At 43.4% G+C, this 25,148-nt stretch overlaps 1 protein-coding gene across 14 annotated transcripts in view; it reads right to left on the reverse strand.

The window, feature by feature from the left end:
* The window catches only part of DLG1 (discs large MAGUK scaffold protein 1), a 427,573-nt gene that overhangs the window by 163,571 nt on the left and 238,854 nt on the right, over positions 1-25,148 (reverse strand). For 9 of the 14 annotated variants that reach the window (XM_084638865.1, XM_084638875.1, XM_084638874.1 and 6 more), the window contains 3 exons: positions 23,205-23,374; positions 22,289-22,425; positions 16,814-16,958 (listed from right to left, as the gene is read on the reverse strand). In XM_084638865.1, coding sequence (XP_084494991.1) covers positions 16,814-16,958; positions 22,289-22,425; positions 23,205-23,374 — 452 coding nt within the window. Of the gene's footprint in view, positions 1-16,813; positions 16,959-22,288; positions 22,429-23,204; positions 23,375-25,148 lie in introns of all 14 variants that reach the window. The other 5 variants (XM_084638863.1, XM_084638873.1, XM_084638871.1 and 2 more) reach the window with 1 other exon arrangement.

Consider the following 25,148-nt stretch of genomic DNA (forward strand, 5'->3'; position numbering starts at 1 on the left):
CCATAGAGGTTTAAGCGTTTAGCTTCTTTATCAAAAGGGACGCCTATAGTATGAAGTGTGAAGTTTAGAATGTGAGCAACAAGAGTGATGCAGTGGTGGGAGTCTGCTATAGACCACCGGACCAGGGAGATGAGGTGGATGAGGCTTTCTACCGGCTGCTCGCAAAAGCTACGAGATTGCACGTCCTAGTTCTCATGGGTGACTTTAATTTTCCTGATATCTGCTGGGAGAGCAATACAGCGGTGCATAGACAATCCAGGAAGTTTTTGGAAAGCGTAGGGGACAATTTCCTGGTGCAAGTGCTAGAGGAGCCAACTGGGGGAGAGCTTTTCTTGACCTGCTGCTCACAAACCGGGAAGAATTAGTGGGGGAAGCAAAAGTGGATGGGAATCTGGGAGGCAGTGACCATGAGTTGGTTGAGTTCAGGATCCTGACACAGGGAAGAAAGGTAAGCAGCAGGATACGGACCCTGGACTTCAGGAAAGCAGACTTCGACTCCCTCAGGGAACGGATGGGTAGGATCCCCTGGGGGACTAACATGAAGGGGAAAGGAGTCCAGAAGAGCTGGCTGTATTTCAAGGAATCCCTGTTGAGGTTACAGGGACAAACCATCCCGATGAGTCGAAAGAATAGTAAATATGGCAGGCGACCAGCTTGGCTTAACGGTGAAATCCTAGCGGACCTTAAACATAAAAAAGAAGCTTACCAGAAGTGGAAGGTTGGACATATGACCAGGGAAGAGTATAAAAATATTGCTCGGGCATGTAGGAATGTAATCAGGAGGGCCAAATCGCACCTGGAGCTGCAGCTAGCAAGAGATATCAAGAGTAACAAGAGGGGTTTCTTCAGGTATGTTGGCAACAAGAAGAAAGCCAAGGAAAGTGTGGGCCCCTTAATGAATGAGGGAGGCAACCTAGTGACAGAGGATGTGGAAAAAGCTAAGGTACTCAATGCTTTTTTTGCCTCTGTCTTCACAAACAAGGTCAGCTCCCAGACTGCTGCACTGGGCATCACAACATGGGGAATAGATGGCCAGCCCTCTGTGGAGAAAGAGGTGGTTAGGGACTATTTAGAAAAGCTGGACATGCACAAGTCGATGGGGCCGGATGCGTTGCATCCGAGAGTGCTAAAGGAATTGGCAGTTGTGATTGCAGAGCCATTGGCCATTATCTTTGAAAACTTGTGGCGAACGGGGGAAGTCCCGGATGACTGGAAAAAGGCTAATGTAGTGCCAATCTTTAAAAAAGGGAAGAAGGAGGATCCTGGGAACTACAGGCCAGTCAGCCTCACCTCAGTCCCCGGAAAAATCATGGAGCAGGTCCTCAAAGAATCAATCCTGAAGCACTTGCATGACAGGAAAGTGATCAGGAACAGTCAGCATAGATTCACCAAGGGAAGGTCATGCCTGACTAATCTAATCGCCTTCTATGATGAGATTACTGGTTCTGTGGATGAAGGGAAAGCAGTGGATGTACTGTTTCTTGACTTTAGCAAAGCTTTTGACACGGTCTCCCACAGTATTCTTGTCAGCAAGTTAAAGAAGTATGGGCTGGATGAATGCACTATAAGGTGGGTAGAAAGTTGGCTAGATTGTCGGGCTCAACGGGTAGTGATCAATGGCTCCATGTCTAGTTGGCAGCTGGTGTCAAGTGGAGTGCCCCAGGGGTCGGTCCTGGGGCCGGTTTTGTTCAATATCTTCATTAATGATCTGGAGGATGGTATGGATTGCACTCTCAGCAAATTTGCGGATGATACTAAACTGGGAGGAGTGGTAGATACGCTGGAGGGGAGGGATAGGATACAGAGGGACCTAGACAAATTGGAGGATTGGGCCAAAAGAAATCTGACGAGGTTAAATAAGGATAAGTGCAGGGTCCTGCACTTAGGACGGAAGAACCCAATGCACAGCTACAGACTAGGGACCGAATGGCTAGGCAGCAGTTCTGCGGAAAAGGACCTAGGGGTGACAGTGGACAAGAAGCTGGATATGAGTCAGCAGTGTGCCCTTGTTGCCAAGAAGGCCAATGGCATTTTGGGATGTATAAGTAGGGGTATAGCGAGCAGATCGAGGGACGTGATCGTCCCCCTCTATTCGACACTGGTGAGGCCTCATCTGGAGTACTGTGTCCAGTTTTGGGCCCCACACTACAAGAAGGATGTGGATAAATTGGAGAGAGTCCAGCGAAGAGCAACAAAAATGATTAGGGGTCTGGAACACATGAGTTATGAGGAGAGGCTGAGGGAACTGGGATTGTTTAGTCTGCAGAAGAGAAGAATGAGGGGGGATTTGATAGCTGCTTTCAACTACCTGAGAGGTGGTTCCAGAGAGGATGGTTCTAGACTATTCTCAGTGGTAGAAGAGGACAGGACAAGGAGTAATGGTCTCAAGTTGCAGTGGGGGAGGTTTAGGTTGGATATTAGGAAAAACTTTTTCACTAGGAGGGTGGTGAAACACTGGAATGCGTTACCTAGGGAGGTGGTGGAATCTCATTCCTTAGAGTTTTTAAGGTCAGGCTTGACAAAGCCCTGGCTGGGATGATTTAATTGGGGATTGGTCCTGCTTTGAGCAGGGGGTTGGACTAGATGACCTCCTGAGGTCCCTTCCAACCCTGATATTCTATGATTCTATGAAGGTGTCTGCCTCTTTCAGCGACTGCTTGAACTACTAATGAATTCAGAGCAGGGTGTGTAAATAAAAATTCTGCTCCTTTAGATGGCATAAATATTTCTTCTTCATTCTTTTTGGCGTGGGGCATATGTGGCTGGGGTTTGCCAGACCACTGCTGCTTGTTCTAAGATGGCCTCATTAATGGTCAGTGTCATTTTTCTGGGCCCCACGCACTGAAGAATCTCTAGCAGTTTGAGGAGTGACCCTCAATTCCCCCAGAGGGATGTGAAGTATGTCTGTGAGCCTCTTTAGCAGGTGTTGAAATTGCCTGTAGTCATCAGGTGATGAAGGGGAGCACAGTGCGACCACCTCCTCTGGGGATGACAATAATAACCCTGTGAGAGCTAGTGGTTCTCTCAAATCTGCTTCTCTCTCTTCCTCCATTGGCTCATTGGTTCAGGATCCTCTCTGTGAAGAGGGGGCTGTTTGGATTTCCAATCAGATTTACAGTCTTGGAATATTGCATGCATGAGTTCCACAGGCCCCAGTAAGGCCAATGCAAGGGGTCATATGGAAATTGAGGTGTTCCCCATGGAGTAGGGTACCGATGGTCCCAAAGGGCATAATCTCTCCTATGACATAAGGATGGTGCTCAAGAGACTCTGGATCCTTTATTTGGACTGACCCCTTGTCTCTACAGGAGTGATGATGTTCTCCCATTAACACGCAACTTTCAGAAGAGGCGACAGCTTCCAATTCCATGGGCAGGTCCATCAGCAGGGGACTTTGTTATGCCCTGGCTGGCAGAAGATACCAGTGAACGACTCTCCTTTCCATGCACCCTCTGGACTCATGGTGTGGGGATTTTTCTTGTCAGGATTGGTTCCAACAGGATTGAGGATTCTGAGTCCAAGATTATGTCAATATCCTCAGGAGTGGTGTATCTATCCCCCGCTGCGAGGGAGTGGAAAAAGACTACTTTTTTTTTGTGGAACTGACAGAGTTGGTCTTGTCATGGTCATCGGTACTGACAACTCCATATCATGGCACAACAGCAGTGTTAGTGTAGGAGTCATCCATTGTTTCTCTCTTGCTGAAACTGGGGAAAGTCCTGCATTTGAGACTAAAACTGGTGTCGGGGAACTCTTGCTCTTCAGGCTGGGAGACTGGTACTGTGCTCTTCGTGAGCTCCTGGCACTCCCATCCTTGAGCATGGATTCTCACCTGACTTGGAGGATGTTGGAGAAGAGATCCTTTTCTTGGATGAAGACCCAGAGGGGGATTTCTCTCACGTCTTGTGAAAGTGTTTCATAGCTTCCTTATGCCCCTGTTTTGAGTAGTCCTTAGCACTACTCTTATCAGCCCCAGACCAGACGTCACTGTGCTCAGAGGAGCACTTTTTGATGGCTCTGCACAATGTATGGGGGGGTCTTATGGGCCAGGGTCAGACTGTGGGGTCATAGCATGATCCATTTGGAATCTCTGAAGGCTATACTCATGGGCTTGACTGAGGTATTGCCTGATGACTACGAAGGCCCACAGACAGGAAATGCAGTTTGTAAATACTGGGATGCTAGTCATCCCATACAAGGGATTGCGGGGGCAGGAAGACCACCAAGGCTCTAACCACTAAAAATGAGACTAAACTATAAAATCTATCTAAAGCTGTGTATTATCTAGAAACTATTTAAAATATTTACTGTTTGATGCGGAAGCAGCCAGCAAATGCAGTGGAGACTGAAGAGGTTCCATTTCTGACCATGGTCAGCAGAAAGGAACTGAAGAGGAAATCAGTCCACACTGCCCCTTCTACAAGCAGGAGAAGGGCTAAGGCACAAACCAACAGACTGATAGCAAGAACTTTCTGGTCTCAGGTGCACCAAGAGCATGTGCAGCCAGAGCAACACACATACGGACCATCACTTAAAGAACAATATGTAGTATTCTCATTTTCAGATTGGGGAAACGGACTCAGAGATTAAGCATTTAGGCCAAACCCACACAGCAAATGAGAAACACCACTAGGATTGGAATTTTAAAGTTCCTGGCACTCAGTCCTTTGCTCAATCCACTAGACCATTTCTGGCTCACACTGTATGTCAGAAAGTAGAATATATGTAAATTATTTACAATGTAGATTAAATCTGTAATCAGTAACGTAGTTCACCACAAGTTTAACTGACCTTCTGTTCTAGGTGAAAGTATTGATTATTTCCTACTGCAACCCCATTCCAAAAATCATTCTCCTCTTTCACTGCATATACTATCCCTTTAAAGACCTCACCAGTCTTATAGATATTCTATTCCCTAGTCTCTTAGCATGTTTCTCATCATATTATTATATTGGTATTAATGGCAGTTGCTGAAAGTGGATGACAGGCTTGCATAATCAATATACTCTGTTGCAGTCTGTTTTGCCTAACAGCAGCATTGACTACTGCTACACATCAATAAACTCATTTGTTGATTACAACAAATAAGGGAACAGCTAAAAGCTGCTTATGAGTCAGGGACAGAAAATGAAAATCACTATATATATATATTATATATATATACACATTTGTATGCACAAATAAGGACATGTTACAGTAAAGAATGTACTAGTCTGGCACGCAAATGTACTTATTTTATAAGGCACTGAACAACAATAAAAAGGCCAACTGCCTTTCTGTCCAACCCTAACACAAGTAAAATACCTAATTTTGCAGACTGGTACAGAAATGTATTCACACGGAATATATATTGATATGAGAATATTTTAAGTTTACAATATTTCTTATGAAACCCACACCACAGATACATTAATAAAATACATGCTTGGTAATTTATTATTCTTAAAAATTAAAGACAACAATCCTACAGGTCAAGATATTAACTTTTTAAAAAAGCCTGCAAACTACAAGTTACAGAAATACAACACTGAAATTGAATGTCTAACGACAAGTGTTTTCTCTTCTACTGTTCATTATATTTGCATTTAGCATCAATTGGGAGGGAAAAATATTGCAGTATTTAATAAGTTTTGTGTGAAAAACTGCTTAAGGTTCTTCTTAAATATTACTCAAAAAATGAATGCATCACATATACAAATATACATATACAAATTCCCTTACTCCGCTGGCCAATTTTTTTCGGAAGGGTAAATTTTGCAATTTTGGAAAGATTATTCTCTAATTCAGCGACAAAAATAATTTGATTTAAAAAAATGAAAATTGAAGATATTCACAGTTATTTATGTAGGCTATGTTTATCTGTAACTCTTATTTTAAATATTATTTTAGTTTAGGAATATAGAGGAGATCCATGTTTAGCTGGAAAGGAGACATAAGGACAATTTAAAAAAAACAAACCCAAGCAAGATGATTTATAGGAAAATCAGAAGCTAGTTTATAACATAAAATTTTAAGAAGCCCTTAATGAAGAACTATTTCCCAAAACTTAATATAAATGTGCAACTTTAAACGGTAATTGCTCAGAACCAATTGGATGTTTTATGACAAATGGAGTGAATTCCTAAAGTTAACTCAAACAGTAATTGGTAAAGCAACAAATCCAATTCAGTGCTTTTCAACAATGCCTCATTTTTATAGGAACATGAAAGACAGAGAAGATGAAAATTGAAACCTGTGTGTTGCCCATTCTGTGTGACTGATATACAGTTCCACAATTATTATTTTTTTTAAACTTTGCAAAGTGTATTATTGAGACATTATTTTTTGCTTTGTTCTACTTCTATCATAGAAATTCTTACATACTAGCATGCTGACCCTTTGCACATCTAGCACCTAAATGAAATGGTGCCAACAATTTTGGTGGGTTTTAATGTAACTGCCACCATTTCATTTCTTCTCCATCACAAGTTCCAAGAATGGGATGTGAGGCAGAGGGGAAGAAGGGTAGGTAGTGCACTACACATAGGGACAACACATCTTGAAGAACTCCAGTCATTTCCATGTGAGCACTCTCTCTTTCTTTGAGTACTTGTCTCCATGCATAGTGAACTTCAGGTGATTCACAAGCAAAACTCCCTTTGAGGAAATGGGTGCCTGGAGTCTTGTCTCACAGATCACTGAAAGACTGCTCTGCTCAGGCCGGTATCCACAGCATCTGCCTGAGCCAGGGCATAGTGCTTTACAAAGCTATGTGTTGGGGTCCACATCTCTGCCCTGCAGATGCCGGTGGTGGGGATACCTCTGAGGGATTGCTACAGAGGTTGCCTGGGGTCTTGTTGAGTATGCTCTCACACTGCCCCCAAGAGGGACCTTGTTCAGTTTGTAGCAGAGCACTTCTAGAACAGCACTCCCCTCTGCAGGAAAAAGGCCAGGGCCCTATGCACATCTAAGACATGCGAGCTTACGTCCTCCTTATTGAGGTAAGGCTTACGATAGAAAACAGGTAAGTAGGTGTTCTGACTGATATAGATGTCCAACATGACCTTAGGGATGAATCTGGGGTGTAATTTCATTGACACCTTGTCCATGTGGAAGACCATGAGGGAGAGGTCTGCCAAGAACACCTCCTAAATTCCCTTACTCCGCTGGCCAATGTGATCATGACTAGGAATGCCACATTCATAGAAAGATGCAGCAGGCAGCATGATATCAATAGTTTGAATGGCACCCTACTAGAGTTAAGATCTAGTTCAAGTCCCAAGCCAGTAGAGGCTTCATTGCTGGTGGAAACAGTCTAACTAAACCCTTCAGAAACTGGCACACAACCAGGTGCAAAAAGCAGTATAGCTGTCCCCTGATGGATGAAACACACTGATGGCAACAAAGTGCACCCTCAAGGATCTGAGGGACAATCCTGAGAACTTTAAAGTAATCCAGCACATCGGATGACCTTGTCAACAGTAGAGGAATTCCCCATTGGTCACACCAGATCATGAAACTCTTCCACGTTCCATCATAGCATTTTCTGGTGGAGCCTTTCCTGCCTACTCCTCAGAATGGCTTAAACATCCTCTGTAGGCTAGGCCTACAAGTGAAGTAGCCTGGAGTAGTGGAACTGAGAAGGCTACCCCAGTGCTATAAGAATTACCTTTGCCTCAAACTGTCTCATCTTTCTCAAGATCCTCAGCAAAAGAGGCATTGGTGGGGCACTGAAGAGGCATACCTCAAGGCCTCTGACCATCACATGAGAAAAGCATCCCTGAGTGAACCTGGGCTGTGACCTCCCCAGAGCAGAATTCCCATCACTTCCTACTGATGTCTCAAGCAAATAGGTTTGTAATTGCACAACCCCATTTCTGAGACCCTTCTTGTAGAATTAGGCTATGGAGCACCCACTCATGATCTACGGAGAAGCGTCTGCTGAGGGAATTGGTCAGGGCGTTCTGAACTCCTGGCAGGTGGATGGTAGTCAGAACTACCGATAGAAGGATGCACCAATTACAGAGCATGATGGTTTCTATGCTGTGAGAACTTCACCAGATTTGTTGATATACCAAACTGCCATCATGTTGTCCACAACACCTGGATCAAATGGCCTGAAATGCATGCAAGTAACTGCTCACAAGCAATCTAAACTGCCTTTAACTCCAGCACACTGATGAGGAACATCACTTTTGGCTAAGTCTACACGCCCTGAGCCACCTGACCCCTCCAAATGGGCTCCCAATACAGCAGGGATGCATCCGTGGTCACAGTCCTCATTGGCAATGGGACACTCCCCACCCACCTTCTCCCTGTCCTTAAGAACATAAGAATGGCCCTACTGGGTCAGACCAAAGGTCCATCTAGCCCAGTATCCTGTCTTCCGACAGTGGCCAGTGCCAGCTGCCCCAGAGGGAATGAACAGAACAGGTAATCATCAAGTGATCCCCTGTCGCTCATTCCCAGCTTCCACTAATCATGGGAATCTATGACATTTCAAGGATGTTTTTCTAAAAGAGCTGCTCTTGGAATTATTTTGGGGAAGTTCTATGGCTGTATTATACAGGAGGTCAGACTAAATGATCACAATGGTCCCTTCAAGCCTTAACATCTATGAAGGATTGAGATCAGCATGTCACGGCTGTGTCTGTCCTTAACCATGCCTGCAGACAAGGAAGGTGGAGCCTTGCAAATAGGGTCACATACATGCTTGCAGCCACATGCCCCCACATTTTACTGATGTCCTGGGACACAAGATTTGCTGTATAGCTCAAAAATTGTCTGAAAATGGTCATCCGATAAGTATGCCTGGGCTGAGACTGCATCGAGCTGCCCCCCAATAAATTCTGTACTTTGTGCTGGTTCCAGGGTGAATTTACCCAGGATAATTGTGAGACTCAGCCTCTCAACATGTCCAGGAGTGTGGCAGTTACCTGCCATGCTTCCTGGTAGGACAGACCCATGAAAATCCAGTCATAAATTTAGAGACACTACTGCCCTGAGTGACAAAACTACAAGTACAGGGGAACACCCTGTACTGGTAGTGCTTTCAGCCACCACTAAATCTCAGGAATCTTGAGTGCACTGGGCAGATGTGTATATGGAAATATGCTTCCCTCAGATCAAGAGCTGTGAACCAAGCTTCTGAGTCTAGCAAGGGAATAATCAAAGACAGGGTAACCATCCTGAACTTCAGCAGATGGAGAAACGTGTTCAGCTTCCTAAGGTCCAAGACAGATCTCCATCCTCCCTTCTTTTCAGGGATGAGGAAATATTTTGAGTGGAACCCTCCCTCCCCGTGGGGGGAACTCACTCTATTGCTCTTTGTTGCAAGACAGACTCTACATCTTGTAGTGAACCCTCTCATGAGAAGGGTGCCAAAAAGGGGTGGGGAAGAGAAGGAACAGACGAGGAGTCCAAACTTGTTGGAATGGTTGGTGCAAAGCTCTTGGCAACCTTTTCAAAACGTTGATTTGGAGCCTGTGTTGGCAAGGATCCAAAGGAAGACTGCCCTGGGACAACACTCCTCTGTGTCTTTTGAAGCTTACGCAGCAGCTGATCCTACCATTGATGACAGAATACCACAGGGTGGGCCTTTTCTATATTGCAACCTGTCAAACTTCCTTCTTGTTGCAGGCCTGTAGACACCCAGAGAGTGTAACATGGCCTGGGAGTCCTTCACAGAATGGAGAGACTTGTCTGTCTTTGTGCTAAACAACTTATCACACTTAAATGGAAGACCAGAAGGGACCATTGTGATCATGTCGTCTGACCTCCTGAATTTCACAGGCCAGAGAACTGCCCCAAAATAATTCCTAGAACAGACCTTTTTGAAAAATATCCGATCTTGATTTAAAGATTGTCAATGATGTAGAATCCACCACAACCCTTGGTAAAAATGTTTCAATGATTAGTTCCTCTCACTGTTAAAAATGTCTGCCTTATTTCTAGTCTAAAATTGTCTACCTTCAATTTCCGGCCACTGGATTGAGTTATACCTTTTTCTGCTAGATTGGAGAGCCCATTATTAAATATTTGTTCCCGATGTAGTTATTTATCGACTGTAATCAAGTCACCCCTTAACCTTCTCTTTGTTAAGCTAAGTAGACTGAACATCTTGAGTCTATCGCTATAAGGTATGTTTTCTAATCCTTTAATCATTCTTGTGGCTCTTCTCTGAACCCACTCCCCTTGTTTATCAACATTCTTCTTGAACTGTGGGTATCAGAACCGTACACAGTATTCTAGCAATAGCTGCACCAGTGCCAAATAACCTCTCTTCTCCCACTTGAGATTCCTGTTTATGCATCAAGGATCGCGTTAGCTCTTTCGCCTCATTATCACACTGGGAGCTCAAGTTCAGCTGATTATCCACAACCCCCACATTTTTTCCAGAGTCGCTGCTTCCAATGATACAGTCCCCCATCCGGTAAGGATTTACATATATCCATGTTAAAATACAGATTAGCTTGTACCAGTTTATCGAGTGAGCTAGATTGCTCTGTATCAGTGACCTGTCTTCTTCATTATTTACCACTCCGCCAATTTAGGTGTCATCCGCAAACTTTATCTGTGATTATTTTGTTTTCTTCCAAGTCACTGATAAAGATGCTAAATAGTTTCTGGCTAAGAACCAATCCCAGCAGGAACCCACGGGAAACAGATCCATTCAATGATGATTCCCTGTTTAAAATTACATTTTGAGACCTATCAGCTAGCCAGTTCTGGATGAGGAGAGACATGAGGAGATCCCTTCTTCACCACGAACTTTGCCATAGACCTCACTGCAGTACCTACTGCATCCAGGATGGCCTGTAGGATGGATCTGGCTACCAGGTCACTTTGTTGATCCGGGCCTGAAATTACTCTCTACTGAGACACCTTCTCAAACACAGTGAGACCGTTGTAAATTATGAAATCGTACTTGGCCATTAGTGACTGGCAGTTTGAAATCCAGAACTGGATGGTGGCCAATCAGTAGTGCTTCCTCCCAAAGAGGTCCACTCTCTCAGCCTCTTTTCATGGGCATACATCTTGCCTGGTGCTGCCTGCTACCATTACGACCAGCAAACTGGGAGATGGGTGTGAGAAAAGCACTCTTCACAGGGACCAAATATCTCTCTTCTGACCACCTGGATGTCAGGCCTATAGTAGCTGGTGTCTGCCAGATCATCCTGGCCAGCTTGAGGATGGCCTTGTTAATTGGCAATGTGACGTTGCTCAGGATCCAACTGTGCAGGATTTCCAGTATTATATGCAGAGCCTCTTGGACCTCTTTCAGGGGAATATGGAGACACTCTGCCACCCTACTCAACAAGTCCTGAAAGGCCCTCTGGTCATCAGGCTAAGATGGGGGGTCAGGATCATTGTATCATCTGGGGAAGATGAGGTCATGGTCACGAGAGCCAGGCTATCCTCTACTTCTGGCTGGTCCTCCCTTTAAAAGGGTTGCCACTGGTCCAGGAAGGCTGAGGGAATTCCTCCTTTCCCAAGAGAGCCTTTTGCTTCCAGGGCTCCCAATCCACTCACTGTGGCTGTGTGGGGATGCAGGTCCCCAAGGCCCCAATACTGCCATATTGGAGACTCAGACCCCAAGTGGGAAGGGCTCCAGTACATATAGAGTGGGTACTCCCTGGGCTGAATACTTTGATATCCTAGAGACCTGAGATGTCTGGGCTAAACTCATGTGAAGGCCCTCTTGGAAAATAGTCTGTGGACAGACCTTCCTGCCCCCAGTAGTCCTCAGCAGATTTGGAAGAGTGAGTCCAAAGGGGGAGCCCTTGGACTGGAGGAAGCAATGACCTGCCTCTACTTGTGGATAGTACCAATGGAGACCTCGCTTTTTTCTGGCTGGAAGAGGGAAAAGGGAGCTAGGTATCACACAGGGATGGTACCGAGCGCAATCTCCACACAGCAATAGTGTCTCCAGTTCCAGAAAGATTAGCAGATCATCCAGTGGGGGAAGGGTGGCAGCTGGTCCTTTCCCTACAGCCAAGCTGCCTGGTACTGCAAATACAGGTGATGACGCTGCCAAGCTCGACAAGGCTGCAGGAGGTGCTCTAGTGCTGTTTTTGGTACCAGCTGGCATTGAACTCTTGCCCTTGGTCAATGTCCCAGAACCTTGATCTTCAGCAGAATCAGATGGTACCAAGCTGGAATACAGGGTTCTCACTCAACCCCAGGGACCTCAGCCTTTTTTTGAGGACTTGGGAGTGTCTGTGTTCCCGTCTTCTCTGAGCCCGTGGGAGGTCAGGGGCCCTGGATCTGGTTGAAGCCATGCTCAAAGGGGCCCTTCTTGCCATTCTCAGGCCAATATACAGTTGGGGGTCTATCCAGTCAGAGTTCAGGTCTTCCCTCAAAGGCATGTCCATAAGGAAGATCTTGAGGTGCATCTCCCACAATTTCTTCATCCTCTGTGAAAAGAACCTACAAATATTGCACCTGGATGGAATATGGATTTCTTCCAGGCACTACAAACAGGAGTTGTAGTTGTCATTTACTGGGAAGGGGCACAGACAGATGACACCGTTCTTGAAGCTGGGGGGAGGGATGTCTTTAGTATACTCTCCACACTGGAAAAAGTGAGTGGCAAAAGAGGGGAACAACACCCCCAGAGAAAAGAGGATCCTACGGGCACCCCTACAAAAATAACTTTAACCATTAACTAGCTGAAAACTATTTCTAACTATCGACAGATAAGAGCCAGAAGAGTATGAGGAGAGCAGGGTTCGTGCACGGACCAAGCAGACACTGCTAGGAAGAATTCTCTGCTCTCATGGGCATGCATAACCTGAAGTGCAGTACCCATAGAGACAAGAACTCAAAGAAGAATTACAGTTAGTCATGACAGCAGTACTTTGAACCCCTACTAACTTGGTAAAGGTGTGGTGCCCTGTGAGTAACACAGTACTTGCCACACCTGATCCTTCAGAGGAAAGTGCAAGACACCTTGAAGCAGACAGTTGCAGAATAATGCACCCAAAAGGGGAGTTTCTTCTTAGCCCCCAAAAATTTGAAGGGCATGTTATGGCCTGAAGTATGAAGGTTTAGATGCTGTCAGAAAAACCTCTTTTATTACTGTTGTGGCTTATTTTAATTAGTATTAATCCTTACTATTAAAACAAAATAACCCAAAACGCCAAAATCACAAAACGTTAGTTAAAATCACCCTGGATAAGAAAGGAAGTGAAAGATGCAATAAAACAAATAAAAAATAACAGATGGAAATGGCAATAATTACAAATATGGAATTATAAAATTAAGACAACTGAAAAAGTCAAATGTATCAAGGAAAAATCCATGGCCAGCAGGGCTGAGGACAATAAGAAGGAATTTTTAAAATATATCAAGAGCAATAAATAAAAAAATGGTTTCAGAGTAACAGCCGTGTTAGTCTGTATTCGCAAAAAGAAAAGGAGGACTCGTGGCACCTTAGAGACTAACCAATTTATTTGGGCATAAGCTTTCTTGAGCTACAGCTCACTTCATTGGATGCATACCAGGGCCTGGAGATTCACTCCAGCAGCAGCCAGTAGCACCAGACAAAACACCTGCTACTGTCTCCTTCTTCAGTGCTGCTTCCCTGCATAGTTGGTCTGCAGAAGCCTAACTGAATGCCATGACTTATCGGGTGGGGGGTCCGAGTTCTGAGGTGGGGGGGGTAGGGGGGAGGAGAGAGGCAGAGGGAGGGATCCAGGAGGGAGGCGGCAACGCTGGGAGCCGGGCACTCGGGAAGCGGAGGCGGATTAAAATGGCCACTGGCAGCTCCGGGGAGCGGCCCCGGCAGCTCCTGACGTGTCCACTCGGCCCAGCCCACCCCTGATGGGGGAGAGAGGCCAGCGGGGCGTAGAAGAAGCAGAAGCAGCAGTGGCTGAGCACAGGGCCCGCCGGGCCGCAGTGGGGAAGCCAGCCAGGGAATTTTCTGCGGGAGCTGCAGCCTCGGTTATTTAAAATAATAACAGCCCCCCTCCACCCCCTTCGGAACTCGGACCCCCCACCCGATAAATCATGGCATTCAGTTAGGCTTCTGCAGACCAACTATATAGGGAAGCAGCACTGAAGAAGAGGCAGTAGCAGGTGTTTTGTCTGGTGCTACTGGCTGCTGCTGGAGTGAACCTCCAGGCACTGGTATGCATCCGATGAAGTGAGCTGTAGCTCACGAAAGCTTATGCTCAAATAAATTGGTTAGTATCTAAGGTGCCATAAGTATTCCTTTTCTTTTTGCAAATAAATAAATAAATCCTAGCAATGATACAAGTTACATGCTAGATAGAGATGGTAAAATTGCCAGTCATGGTACAGAAAAGGCAGAAATTTTCAGTAAATATTGCTGTTCCGTATTTAGAAAGGAGGTGGGATGATGTATTCCTATCTAACTGTGATAATGAAATACCTTCTATGCTAACAATGACTAGGCAGCAGATTACACAGCATATACTCAAATTAAACATTTTTAAGTTTGCAGAACTGGATAACATGTGGACCAAGGGGATCCAGTGGCTATAACGTACTTAGATTTTCAGAAAGCCTTTGACAAGATCCCTCACCTAAGGTTCTTACACAAGGTAAGCTGCTATGGGATAAGAGGGAAGGTGCTCTCATGGACTGGTAACTGGTTAAAAGACAGGAAACAAAGAGTAGGTATAAATGGTCAGTTTTCAGAATGGAGAGAGGTAAATAGTGGTGTCCCCCAGGGATCTGTTCTGCGACCAGTCTTATTCAACATATTCATAAATGATCTGGAAAAGGGGTAAACAGTGAGGTGGCAAAATTTCAGATGATATAAAGATAGTTAAGACCCAGGCAGACTGCGAAGAACTACAAAAGGATCTTTCAAAACTGGGTGACGGCAACAGAATGGCAGATGAAATTTAATGTTGATAAATGCAAAGTAATGCACACTGGAAAACATAATCTCTACTATACATATAAAATGATGGGGTCTAAATTAGCTGTTACCATTCAAGAAAGAAATCTTGGAGTCATTGTGTATAGTACTCTGAAAACATCCACTCAATGTGCAGCAGCAGTCAAAAAAGCAAACAGAATGTTGGAAATCATTAAGAAAGGGATAGATAATAGGACAGAAAATATCATGTTGCCTCTGTATAAATCCATGGTATTCCCACATCTTGAATACTGTGTGCAGATATTGTTGCCCCATTTCAAAAAAGATATACTGGAATTGGAAAAGGTTCAGAAAAGGGCAACAAAAATAATTAGGGGTATGGAACGGCTTCTGTATGAGGAGAGATTAATAAGACTGGAACTTTTCACCTTGGAAAAGAGATGCTAAGGAGAGATATGACGGAGGTCTTTAAAATCCTGATTGGTATAGAGAAAGTAAATAAGAAGTGTTGCTTACTACTTCTCATAACACAAGAACTAGGGGTCACCAAATGAAATTAATAGGCAGGTTTAAAACAAATAAAAGGAAGTATTTCTTCACTCAACGCACAGTCAACCTGTGAAGTCTTTGCCAGAGGATATTGTGAAGGTCAAGACCGTAACAGGGTCCAAAAAAGAACTACATAAATTCATGGAGGGTAGGTCCATCAATGGCTATTAACCAGGATGGGCAGGAATGCTGTCCCTAGCCTCTGTTTGCCAGAAGCTGGGAATGAGCGACAGAGGATGGATCACTTGATGATTACCTGTTCTGTTCATTCCCTTTGGGGCATCTGGCACTGGCCACTGTCGGAAGACAGGATACTGGGCTAGATGGACCTTTGGTCTGACTCAGTCGGGCCATTCTTATGTTCCTATAGTGTCACAAGAACCTTAACTGTACATTTCCATACTTCTACTCTGCATAGGTTCATATACCACCCTCACCACTGTAAATTTTGAGAATTTTCCAGTGGAGCATTAAGCGATATGACCAGGCATCTGTCACATAAGGTTTATTCTCTAGCTCATGCTCTTCCCAAAAGATAATTGTGTCTGCAGTGATGTTGTGTCCTTACTGGGGAAAAGCAGAGAGAATGCTCACATGTTCAGAGTTAAGATAAATTGAAAAGAAAAATCTAGTTTCTGGTTTTGGAATCTTTTTTTGTGTGATAGTCAAAACAAATCTGTAAGATGTTTTACTCTTCAGTTACTGAGACGTTTCTCCTCTACCTTAACTCCAGCTTAACGTGTTTTGCTTCATTTTTTGTCTGGGATTTATAATAATCATGTTAGAACTGAGACGAACTTCTGAAAAAATTGGAGACTTTCAATTTCAGATATTTATTAATGAATTTGAAAAAAAAAACCCACATTGCTTATTTACATCTTTGTATATTAGTTTGCCCATTAAAGAGACACAGAGGAAATATATGCAAAGTTCAGACCTCTGTGAAATCTGAGGTGAAATTTGGATGCAAGAAAAACAAGCAAAATGAAAAGTTAAAATGTCTCTAAATTCTACCCAAAACAATATTCTATCCCTTTACTCATTTCAAACACCACACCACGCACACACTGCTTTATGAATATCAAATAACCCTCACAATATCCATCAGAGGGAGGCAGTATTCCCATCATACAAATCTGATATTGAGACAGAAATATTAAGTCACCTGCCCTAGGCACAACAAGCCAATGGCAGACCAAGAATTATTACTCAGGAGTTCCTGACTGTAGACTCATGCTCAACATGCTAGCCCATAATGCCTTTCTGCTTAATTGTTATAATTCTTCTGATAACATTTTCATACCAATCAATAAAATTCTTAATTTTAAAACTTGAAATAAATGTTTAAAATATGTTAAATATTTTGTGTTAACTAAAATTTTAAAGACAGATATGTCTATTAAGAGCTAAGTAGTAAAGACAAGCTAAACTTACAGTTTGTGATGTCTGGAGGGACATAACTATCATTCATGAACATGCTGGTGGGTTTTGCAACTTTCAGATAAACAAAATCAGATGTGTTTTTTAAGGCAGTCACTGCTTCTTCATGTGTAACTTCTTCTAAGCAAACACTGTTCACCTAAAGATAAAGAATAAATGAACTCATCCTTAACATAAAACTGTAAGCTTTCATAAAGTTTCACAGAAAGTTTCTCAAACTTTTTGGAGCATTCCAGGATCAGTAATCCTTACTTTTGGTCCACAGATCTATTAGGTCTTACAGCACCATAGTTGATGTATGATGCTTTGTTTACAAATAGAGATGGCAAGTTCCTGAACAAAGAGTAACATAATCTATGTTGGACATAGCATAGCAAAGGATGGCATACGTGGTTTTCAGATACTGGATGAATGAATGTTACTAAGAAGAGCTTCCCATAAACATCCATGAATCTACTTAATTAGCCTCCTTCAAATCCCTCCTTAAAAACTCTCCTTTGCAGTGAAGCCTACAAAAAAACCTGACAAAGTTTTTGTCAGGCCACTGTTGTGTTGATACCACTGCCTGTCATGCTGACCAATATTGTCTCACTGTTTCCTTGTATTCCCCCATCTGATTGTATCCATCTTGTCTTCTACATAGATTGTAAGCTCTTTGGAATGGAGACTGTCTTTGTTGTGTATTTGCACAGCACCAAGCACAATGGGGTCCTGTTCTATGACAAGAGGTCTTATACGCTATGGGGATGATAATAATAGAAATAATATATCAGAATTTGCTTTTATTATGTTGGTATCTAATTTGTTCCTTATGAATACAGAATTTTTATGTATAGTAATTTTCCATTTTCCATGAGTTAATGTATTATAGTTATCTGAGTCACCAAATTCCTGAAGGAATTAAGGATTAAAGCGGCAGTCAGCACTGGAAGGTCAACTGAAGACACACTATTCATATCCAAAACTGGTTGTACTGTTGAAGAGCCTAAAACTAAAATCAAACAGCCAGCTGTTTCTAACCTCGTATACAAAGTATTCATTTATTCCCGTTTTTTGGCAATCAACACAGTAATCTGATTTCACTGTATTTTAAATAGAAAGAGTCCAATCTAGGCTCATGATTGTCCCCTCAGTTACCAGCACATAAAGTACTTGAAACGGAAATGCCTCTTTGTCTAAAGGTATGTTTTATCTCAATTAGTAAACTGTGAATTAGTACACAGCAAATAGTGAACTGCATATGGCTTGAAAGCTTCTGCATGAACCAAAGCCAAAATATTTAAGTATATTTGGATGTATGTTTTAAGAACACCAGCAAAAGCGGACGATCTTTAAAGCACAACTTCAATCTGAAAAGAGATTCTATAAAATGGTACCATGGAGATCTAGGTTTTTCTTTTAGGGACTACCAGATCAAAAAGAAAAGGAGTACTTGTGGCACCTTAGAGACTAACCAATTTATTTGAGCATAAGCTTTTGTGAGCTACAGCTCACTTCATCAGATGCATTCAGTGGAAAATACAGTGAGGAGATTTATATACACACAGAACATGAAAAAATGGGTGTTTATCATGCACACTGAAAGAAGAGTGATCACTTAAGATGAGCTATTACCAGCAGGAGAGCGGGGGTCGGGGGGGAGAGAGAAAACCCTTTGTAGTGATAATCAAGGTGGGCCATTTCCAGCGGTTAACAAGAACGTCTGAGGAACAGTGGGGGGTATAAGGGGGGAATAAACAAGGGAAAGTGTGTGTGGGGGGAAATAAACAAGGGAAAATAGTTTTAGGGTATCCAATTTGCAAATTGGATACAATTAACTTAGGCCTGAATAGAGACTGGGAGTGGTTGAGTCATTACACAAAGTAAAACTATTTTCCCTTGTCTATTCCTCTCCCCCCTCCTTCACCTCCCCCTCACTGTTCCTCAGACGTTCTTGTTAACTGCTGGAAATGGCCCACCTTGATTATCACTCTCCTTACCGTGTGCATGATAAAAACCCATTTTTTCATGTTCTGTGTGTATATAAATCTCCTCACTGTATTTTCCACTGAATGCATCCGATGAAGTGAGCTGTAGCTCACGAAAGCTTATGCTCAAATAAATGGGTCAGTCTCTAAGTTGCCACAAGTACTCCTTTCCTTTTTGCGAATACAGACTAACACGGCTGCTACTCTGAAACCTACCAGATCAAATTATCTCAATTCAAAAGCAAAAGACTTTTTCTAAGTGCCACAATTTTGCACTCTGGCATCTGAAGATCATACGGAGTTCTTTCAGGTTCATGCATTATCACTAGAAAAAGCAGTTACCTACCATTCATAACTGTTACTCTTTGAAATATGTTTCTTGTGTCCATTCCATGCTAGGGTGTGAAATGCCATGGGCATGTCACAGAGATTTTTTTTCTCCTTAGTGGTATCCGTAGGGCCAGCCCTAGTGCCCCCTGGAGCCCTGCACATATGCACTGGTACAAGGGTCACTGCTGGCCCCACACCCTCTCAGTTCCTTCTTGCTGGTACCTCTGATAGAGGAGTAGGAGGGTCTGTCATGGAATGGACATGAGAAACACATCTCAAAAAACAGTTACGAAAGGTAGGTAACCGTTTTTTCTTCTTCAAGTGCTTGCTCATGTCAATTCCATGCTAGGTGACTCCCAGGGGTTCAGGGGCCCCTGGGAGGAAGGGGGGGGGCATGAACAGGTTTCAGGGGGGCTGCCAAGTAGAGCCAGCTTAGACTTGCTGGGGCTCAGGATAGAAAGCTGAAGCTCCACTGCATGGGGCTGAAGCCCAGGGTCCTGAGACCTGTCACCTGGAGCTGAAACCTGAGCTTCACGGGGGCCCCTGTGGCATGGGACCCCAGGCAACTGCCCAGCTTGCTACCACCTAACACCGAGCCTAGCTTTTATATACAGAAAACCAGTTATTGTGGCACAGGAGGCCCGTGGAGTTTTTATAGCACATTGAGGGGACCTCAGAAACAAAAAGGTTGAGAACTCCTGGCATAGTGGGATGCGAAGGTATGAATGGATGACCATGTCACGGCCCTGCAGATATGAGTGGGTGGGTCGTGACACATGATATTAATTCTGACATCGTTCTGAACTGGGCTTCTGGCAGGTATGCTCTGGCCTGCATAGTCTAACACCGCTCCTATAAATTCTATTCCCTGAACCAGTACTAGTGTTGATTTTTGCTCATTTATTAGCAGGCCCAGCTCTTGACAGGTGGCCTACACTAGGTCAATGCTGCTCTGAACCTGAGTCTGCGAGTGGCCTTTAATTAACCAATCATCGAGGTATGGGTAGATCTGGATACCTCAATGCCTCAGATAACCTGCAACCACTGCCATACACTTTGTGAAAATTTTTGGGGCTGCTGACAGTCTGAAGGGAAGAGAGGTGAACTGGTAAAGATGTTGGCCCATCACGAAACAGAGGAATCTCTTGTGTCCACGGAAGATGGAAATATGTATCTTTTAAATCGAGGGCGGCATACCTTCTTCTGGATCCAGGGAGGGAATGATGGAAGCCAGGGAGACCATGTGGAACTTCAACTTCTTGAGGTATGTGTTGAGGTGAAACAGGTCTAGAATGGGCCTGAGGCCCTCTTTGGCCTTCAGGATTAGGAAATATCAGGAGCAAAACCCCTTCCCCGTCAAGTATTGAGGAACTTCCTCTATGGCTCCCACCCATAGGAGAACTCCCACCTCCTAGATGAGAAGTTGCTTGTGAGAAGGATCCCTGAAGAGGGATGGAGAGGGAGAGACAGAAACTGGAGGGTGGGACCAGCTGACACCATACTGAGCACCCAATGGTCTGAAGTTATGCAGGACCATGCAGTATGAAGGGAAACAAATGGCCCAAAACCAAAGGGGGGGATGGATCCTGGGTCGAGTCTGTAACACCGTCCTCAGGTGTACCTTCAAAAGGCCTGCCTAGCTCCATTGGGGTATCTACCCGAGCCCGACTGTGAGGCTGAGGTGTACAGTGGGGTTGTTGGTATTTATAGCCATTGCCCTTCCTCCTATAAGGCTCATGTTTGGAAGGCCCTGAGAACCTGGGAGGTGGTTGTGGGCGGAAATTCTTCCTGGAGGTTTGGTGTGTGTATAAGCCAAGGAAGCATAGTGAATCTCTCAGGCCGTGAATCTCTCATAGTGAATCTCTCAGGCCGTGCAGCTTGTCATCCATCTATTCATAGAACAACGCATTGACCTCGAAAGGGAGGTCCTGGACCAACTGCTGCACCTTGTTGGAAAGGCTCATCGACTGCAGCCACGAACATTGCCTCATAATGACTGCCGTCGCCATTGTTCTCACTGTCAAATCAGCCACGCCTAGGGCTGTCTGGAGAGAGGTTCTGGCAACAGTGTTGCCCTTCTCCAGGATGACAGTGAACTCCTGCTTAAACCCCTGTGGTAGGGAGTTTAATTTTTTTAATCATGCCATTAGTCGTGATTAAATTTTCTTAATCGGTTGACAACCCTAGCAATAATATAAAATGAACATTGTACACTTTGTATTCTGTGTTGTAACTGAAATCAATATATTTGAAAATGTAGAAAAACCTTCAAAAATATTTATAATAAATTTAAATTGGTATTCTATTATTGTTTAACAGTGTGATTAAAACTGTAATTAATCACCATTAACTTTTTAAATTGAGTTTATTTTGTTTTGTGTTAATTGCTTCAGTTAACTGCAATTAGTTGACAGACCTACTTTATTCTATGAATAGCTTCTTTGCTTTTGCAGAGTAAGATGCTGTTCAGTGTGAATAGGTCTGGCCATGAGAGCTGGAATTAGAACCTGTCTCCTAGTCTCATGCTGAGATCACTAGAGCATGCTCTGAACACAGTAGGATTACTGGTGACATCTGGGGCAGTTGAAAATTATTTTTCTTTCTTACACACTGAAGTCAGCTTTGAAGTGTTTGCTTTGAGTGGAAAAAAAACAACAACACTAAATAAAGCAGTGATGAATGACAGTGGATTTTGTAAACTAATATAAGAAGATGCATCTAATTCCAGGCCAGTCATCCCTAGTTACTGGTATGCAGAAAATAAGTAAGTGGGTTCCTTACCCTTCAGGGATTTTTAGTGCAGTAGATGGTAGTGTTACCAAAGGCTATTTTAAACGTTAGAATTGCCCTGTGCCTCTAGAGACTTAATGGCAAACTCTGGAAATGAAGCATGTTCATTGCTATAGGACACAGTTCTGGATTTTTAAATAGAACATTTAACCCAGTTTGAGATCTCAGAGATTTTCTGAGTTAAGAGGGACTGAAGATGGAGAATTTATTTTAATATTTACATTTCTTGGTAAGACTCAATTTGTACTAGAAACAGTATGTATGACGCATATGTCTTGCCAGGCCTATGGACAGCTCCCTTAATACTTAGCTGAATTACGGCATTGTTTTGTATGTACCAATAAGTAGTATGTGCAGAAGGGAAAGTACAGCCTTTACTTACAGCTAGAAGTTTGTCTCCAATCTGAAGTTTGCCATCTTTATGTGCTGCACCTCCTTCAATAATTTTGGTTACATAGATACTGTTGTCACCAGGAATATGTTGATTTCCAACACCACCAGCTATGCTGAACCCGAGTCCTGCTTGAAAATAAAGTCATTTTTCCAGAGACCTTTTAAACTTTTAATATCAATTTGATGTCATTCACAATATAATTGTGCCCCATGCAAATATGGTGCTACAGAAATAATTATAATTTAATATGACACAGGTTATTGAGCAGGTATAGTACAGCTGTTAGAGCAGTAACTAATGTTTTTTAAACACAGTAAAATGATCAGAATTCCTCCTAAAAAAGAGATTTAATTTTTGATGGAGAAGCAACGAACATTTATAGAGAAAGGTAGGTGAATCACTCAATTGCAACCACACAGCTCAATTACAGTAATTGTAATGATTACCCAAGTCTACCACTTCAAAGAATAGTTTGTATCATCTGTAAGTATGGAAAGAAGCAGAATGGTTTCTTCAAGTAGTTTTTTCCACCTTTGAAGAAATATCCAGAGATTTCATATGAAAAGTTTATTCCAGGGCTATGACCAATGTATTCCTCTTAAAAATGACTATATTATCAAGGAAGTGATTTAACTCTGCACAAATTCCTTGCTTTTAAAAGAAAAATATTCTGCATGCCACATGGATGAGGGCAGGTCTTTGCCAGAACTATTGATAGCTTTACTACTGCATTTAAAATTTATCTGTCTTCATTTGCATTATTCTGATGCTGCCAATCCTCAAATGTTCCATTAGTAATGTGAACTAATAAAATTTTTGTGTACTCACCGAGGAATAATGACCTGCAACCTACTGGCAACTTTATCTTATTTTGTATAACAGCAGCTTTATACTTGCCACATACCTTTCGGCCCTTTCACAAGTTTTATCTCCATTATTTTTTCTGTGACTGGTTTTCTTCTTTTGACATACAATCGCACAATGGATCCTGCCTCCTTTAATGCTTCAACTGCTTTGCTGTGTGTCACATCACGAACATCCACTTCATTTACTCGTAATATGCAATCGTTAACCCTGAAGACACCAATGCTTTCATTTAGTTGAGGTATGATAGTTAAGGCTATGTTAATATCACGGAGGTCATGGAAGTCACAGAATCCGTGACTTGCAGAGACCTCCGTGTCAGCAGCGGGAGGGAGCCCCCTGCAAGGTTACAGCGACGGGCAACAGCTGTGGGGGAGGGGGCGGGAAGGGGGAGCATGCCTTGGGCAAGCGGCTGGGGGTGTCCCGTTTTCTCCACAATGGTGGTGCGGGGAACCATGGAGCCGCAGCAGCAAAAGTCACAGACAGGTCACGGCTTCTGTGAATTTTTATTGCCCGTGACCTGCCCGTGACTTTTAATAAAAATAACCATGACAAAATCTTTGCCTTAATTATAGTGTACTGAATATATTAGGTGTCCAACAGCATTTTAACCAGCTGACACTGTCAATTAATACAATTCATTACACTATTTTTTGAAAATATATGGATTAAATGTTATTCTTTAAAATAAAAACATTACTGAAAATGCAACATAAATAAGTCAGAAGGAAATAACAAATGATTTTAAAAGACTATTTTGTTTACAACTAAAGATCAAAATGTTTTCTGATAAAGAGGAGGTTACTTACCTGTAACTGGAGGTTCTTCGAGATCACAGAATCATAGAATATCAGGGTTGGAAGGGACCTCAGGAGGTCATCTAGTCCAACCCCCTGCTCAAAGCAGGACCAATCCCCAACTAAATCATCCCAGCCCGGGCTTTGTTAAGCCTGACCTTAAAAACCTCTAAGGAAGGAGATTCCACCACCTCCCTAGGTAACCCATTCCAGTGCTTCACCACCCTCCTAGTGAAATTTTTTTTCCTAATATCCAACCTAAACCTCCCCGACTGCAACTTGAGACCATTACTCCTCATTCTGTCATCTGCTACCACTGAGAACAGTCTAGATCCATCCTCTTTGGAACCCCCTTTCAGGTAGTTGAAAGCAGCTATCAAATCCCCCCTCATTCTTCTCTTCTGCAGACTAAATCATCCCAGTTCCCTCAGCCTCTCCTCATAAGTCATGTGCTTCAGCCCCCTAATCATTTTTGTTGCCCTCCGCTGGACTCTTTCCAATTTTTCCACATCCTTCTTGTAGTGTGGGGCCCAAAACTGGACACAGTACTCCAGATGAGGCCGCACCAATGCCGAATAGAGGAAAATGACCACATCCCTTGATCTGCTGGCAATGATCCTTCTTATACAGCCCAAAATGCCATTAGCCTTCTTGGCAATAAGGGCACACTGTTGACTCATATCCAGCTTCGCATCCACTATAACCTCTAGGTCCTTTTCTGCAGAACTGCTGCCTAGCCGCTCGGTCCCTAATCTATAGCGGTGCATGAGATTCTTCCTTCCAAGGTGAAGGACTCTGCACTTGTCCTTGTTGAACCTCATCAGATTTCTTTTAGCCCAATCCTCTAATTTGTGTGGTCCCGATCTGTATTCCACACATGGGTATGCATGCATGCCATGCACCTGAGTCTGGAAGTGTTTCTTACCAGTGTCCACTAACCCGCATCTGCATCCCCTCATGATCCCAGCCAAAAGTATAATAGGCAGTGTGGGTCGACATCTCTCCAGTCTCCCTCTTGCTACCTTAGAGTGTAGTCCGAAGCAGAGGGGATGTAAGGCAGTTAGTGGAATATAGATAGGGATCACACATCTCAAAAAATCTCCTGTTACAGGTAAGTAAGCTCTTCCTCTTCTTTGAGTGATGGTCCCTATGTGTATTCCACATGTGACTCACGAGCAGAGTTGGTT

This window comes from Lepidochelys olivacea (assembly GCF_965140295.1).
Source record: "Lepidochelys olivacea isolate rLepOli2 genome assembly, chromosome: 9".
Taxonomy (NCBI): Eukaryota; Metazoa; Chordata; order Testudines; family Cheloniidae; genus Lepidochelys; species Lepidochelys olivacea.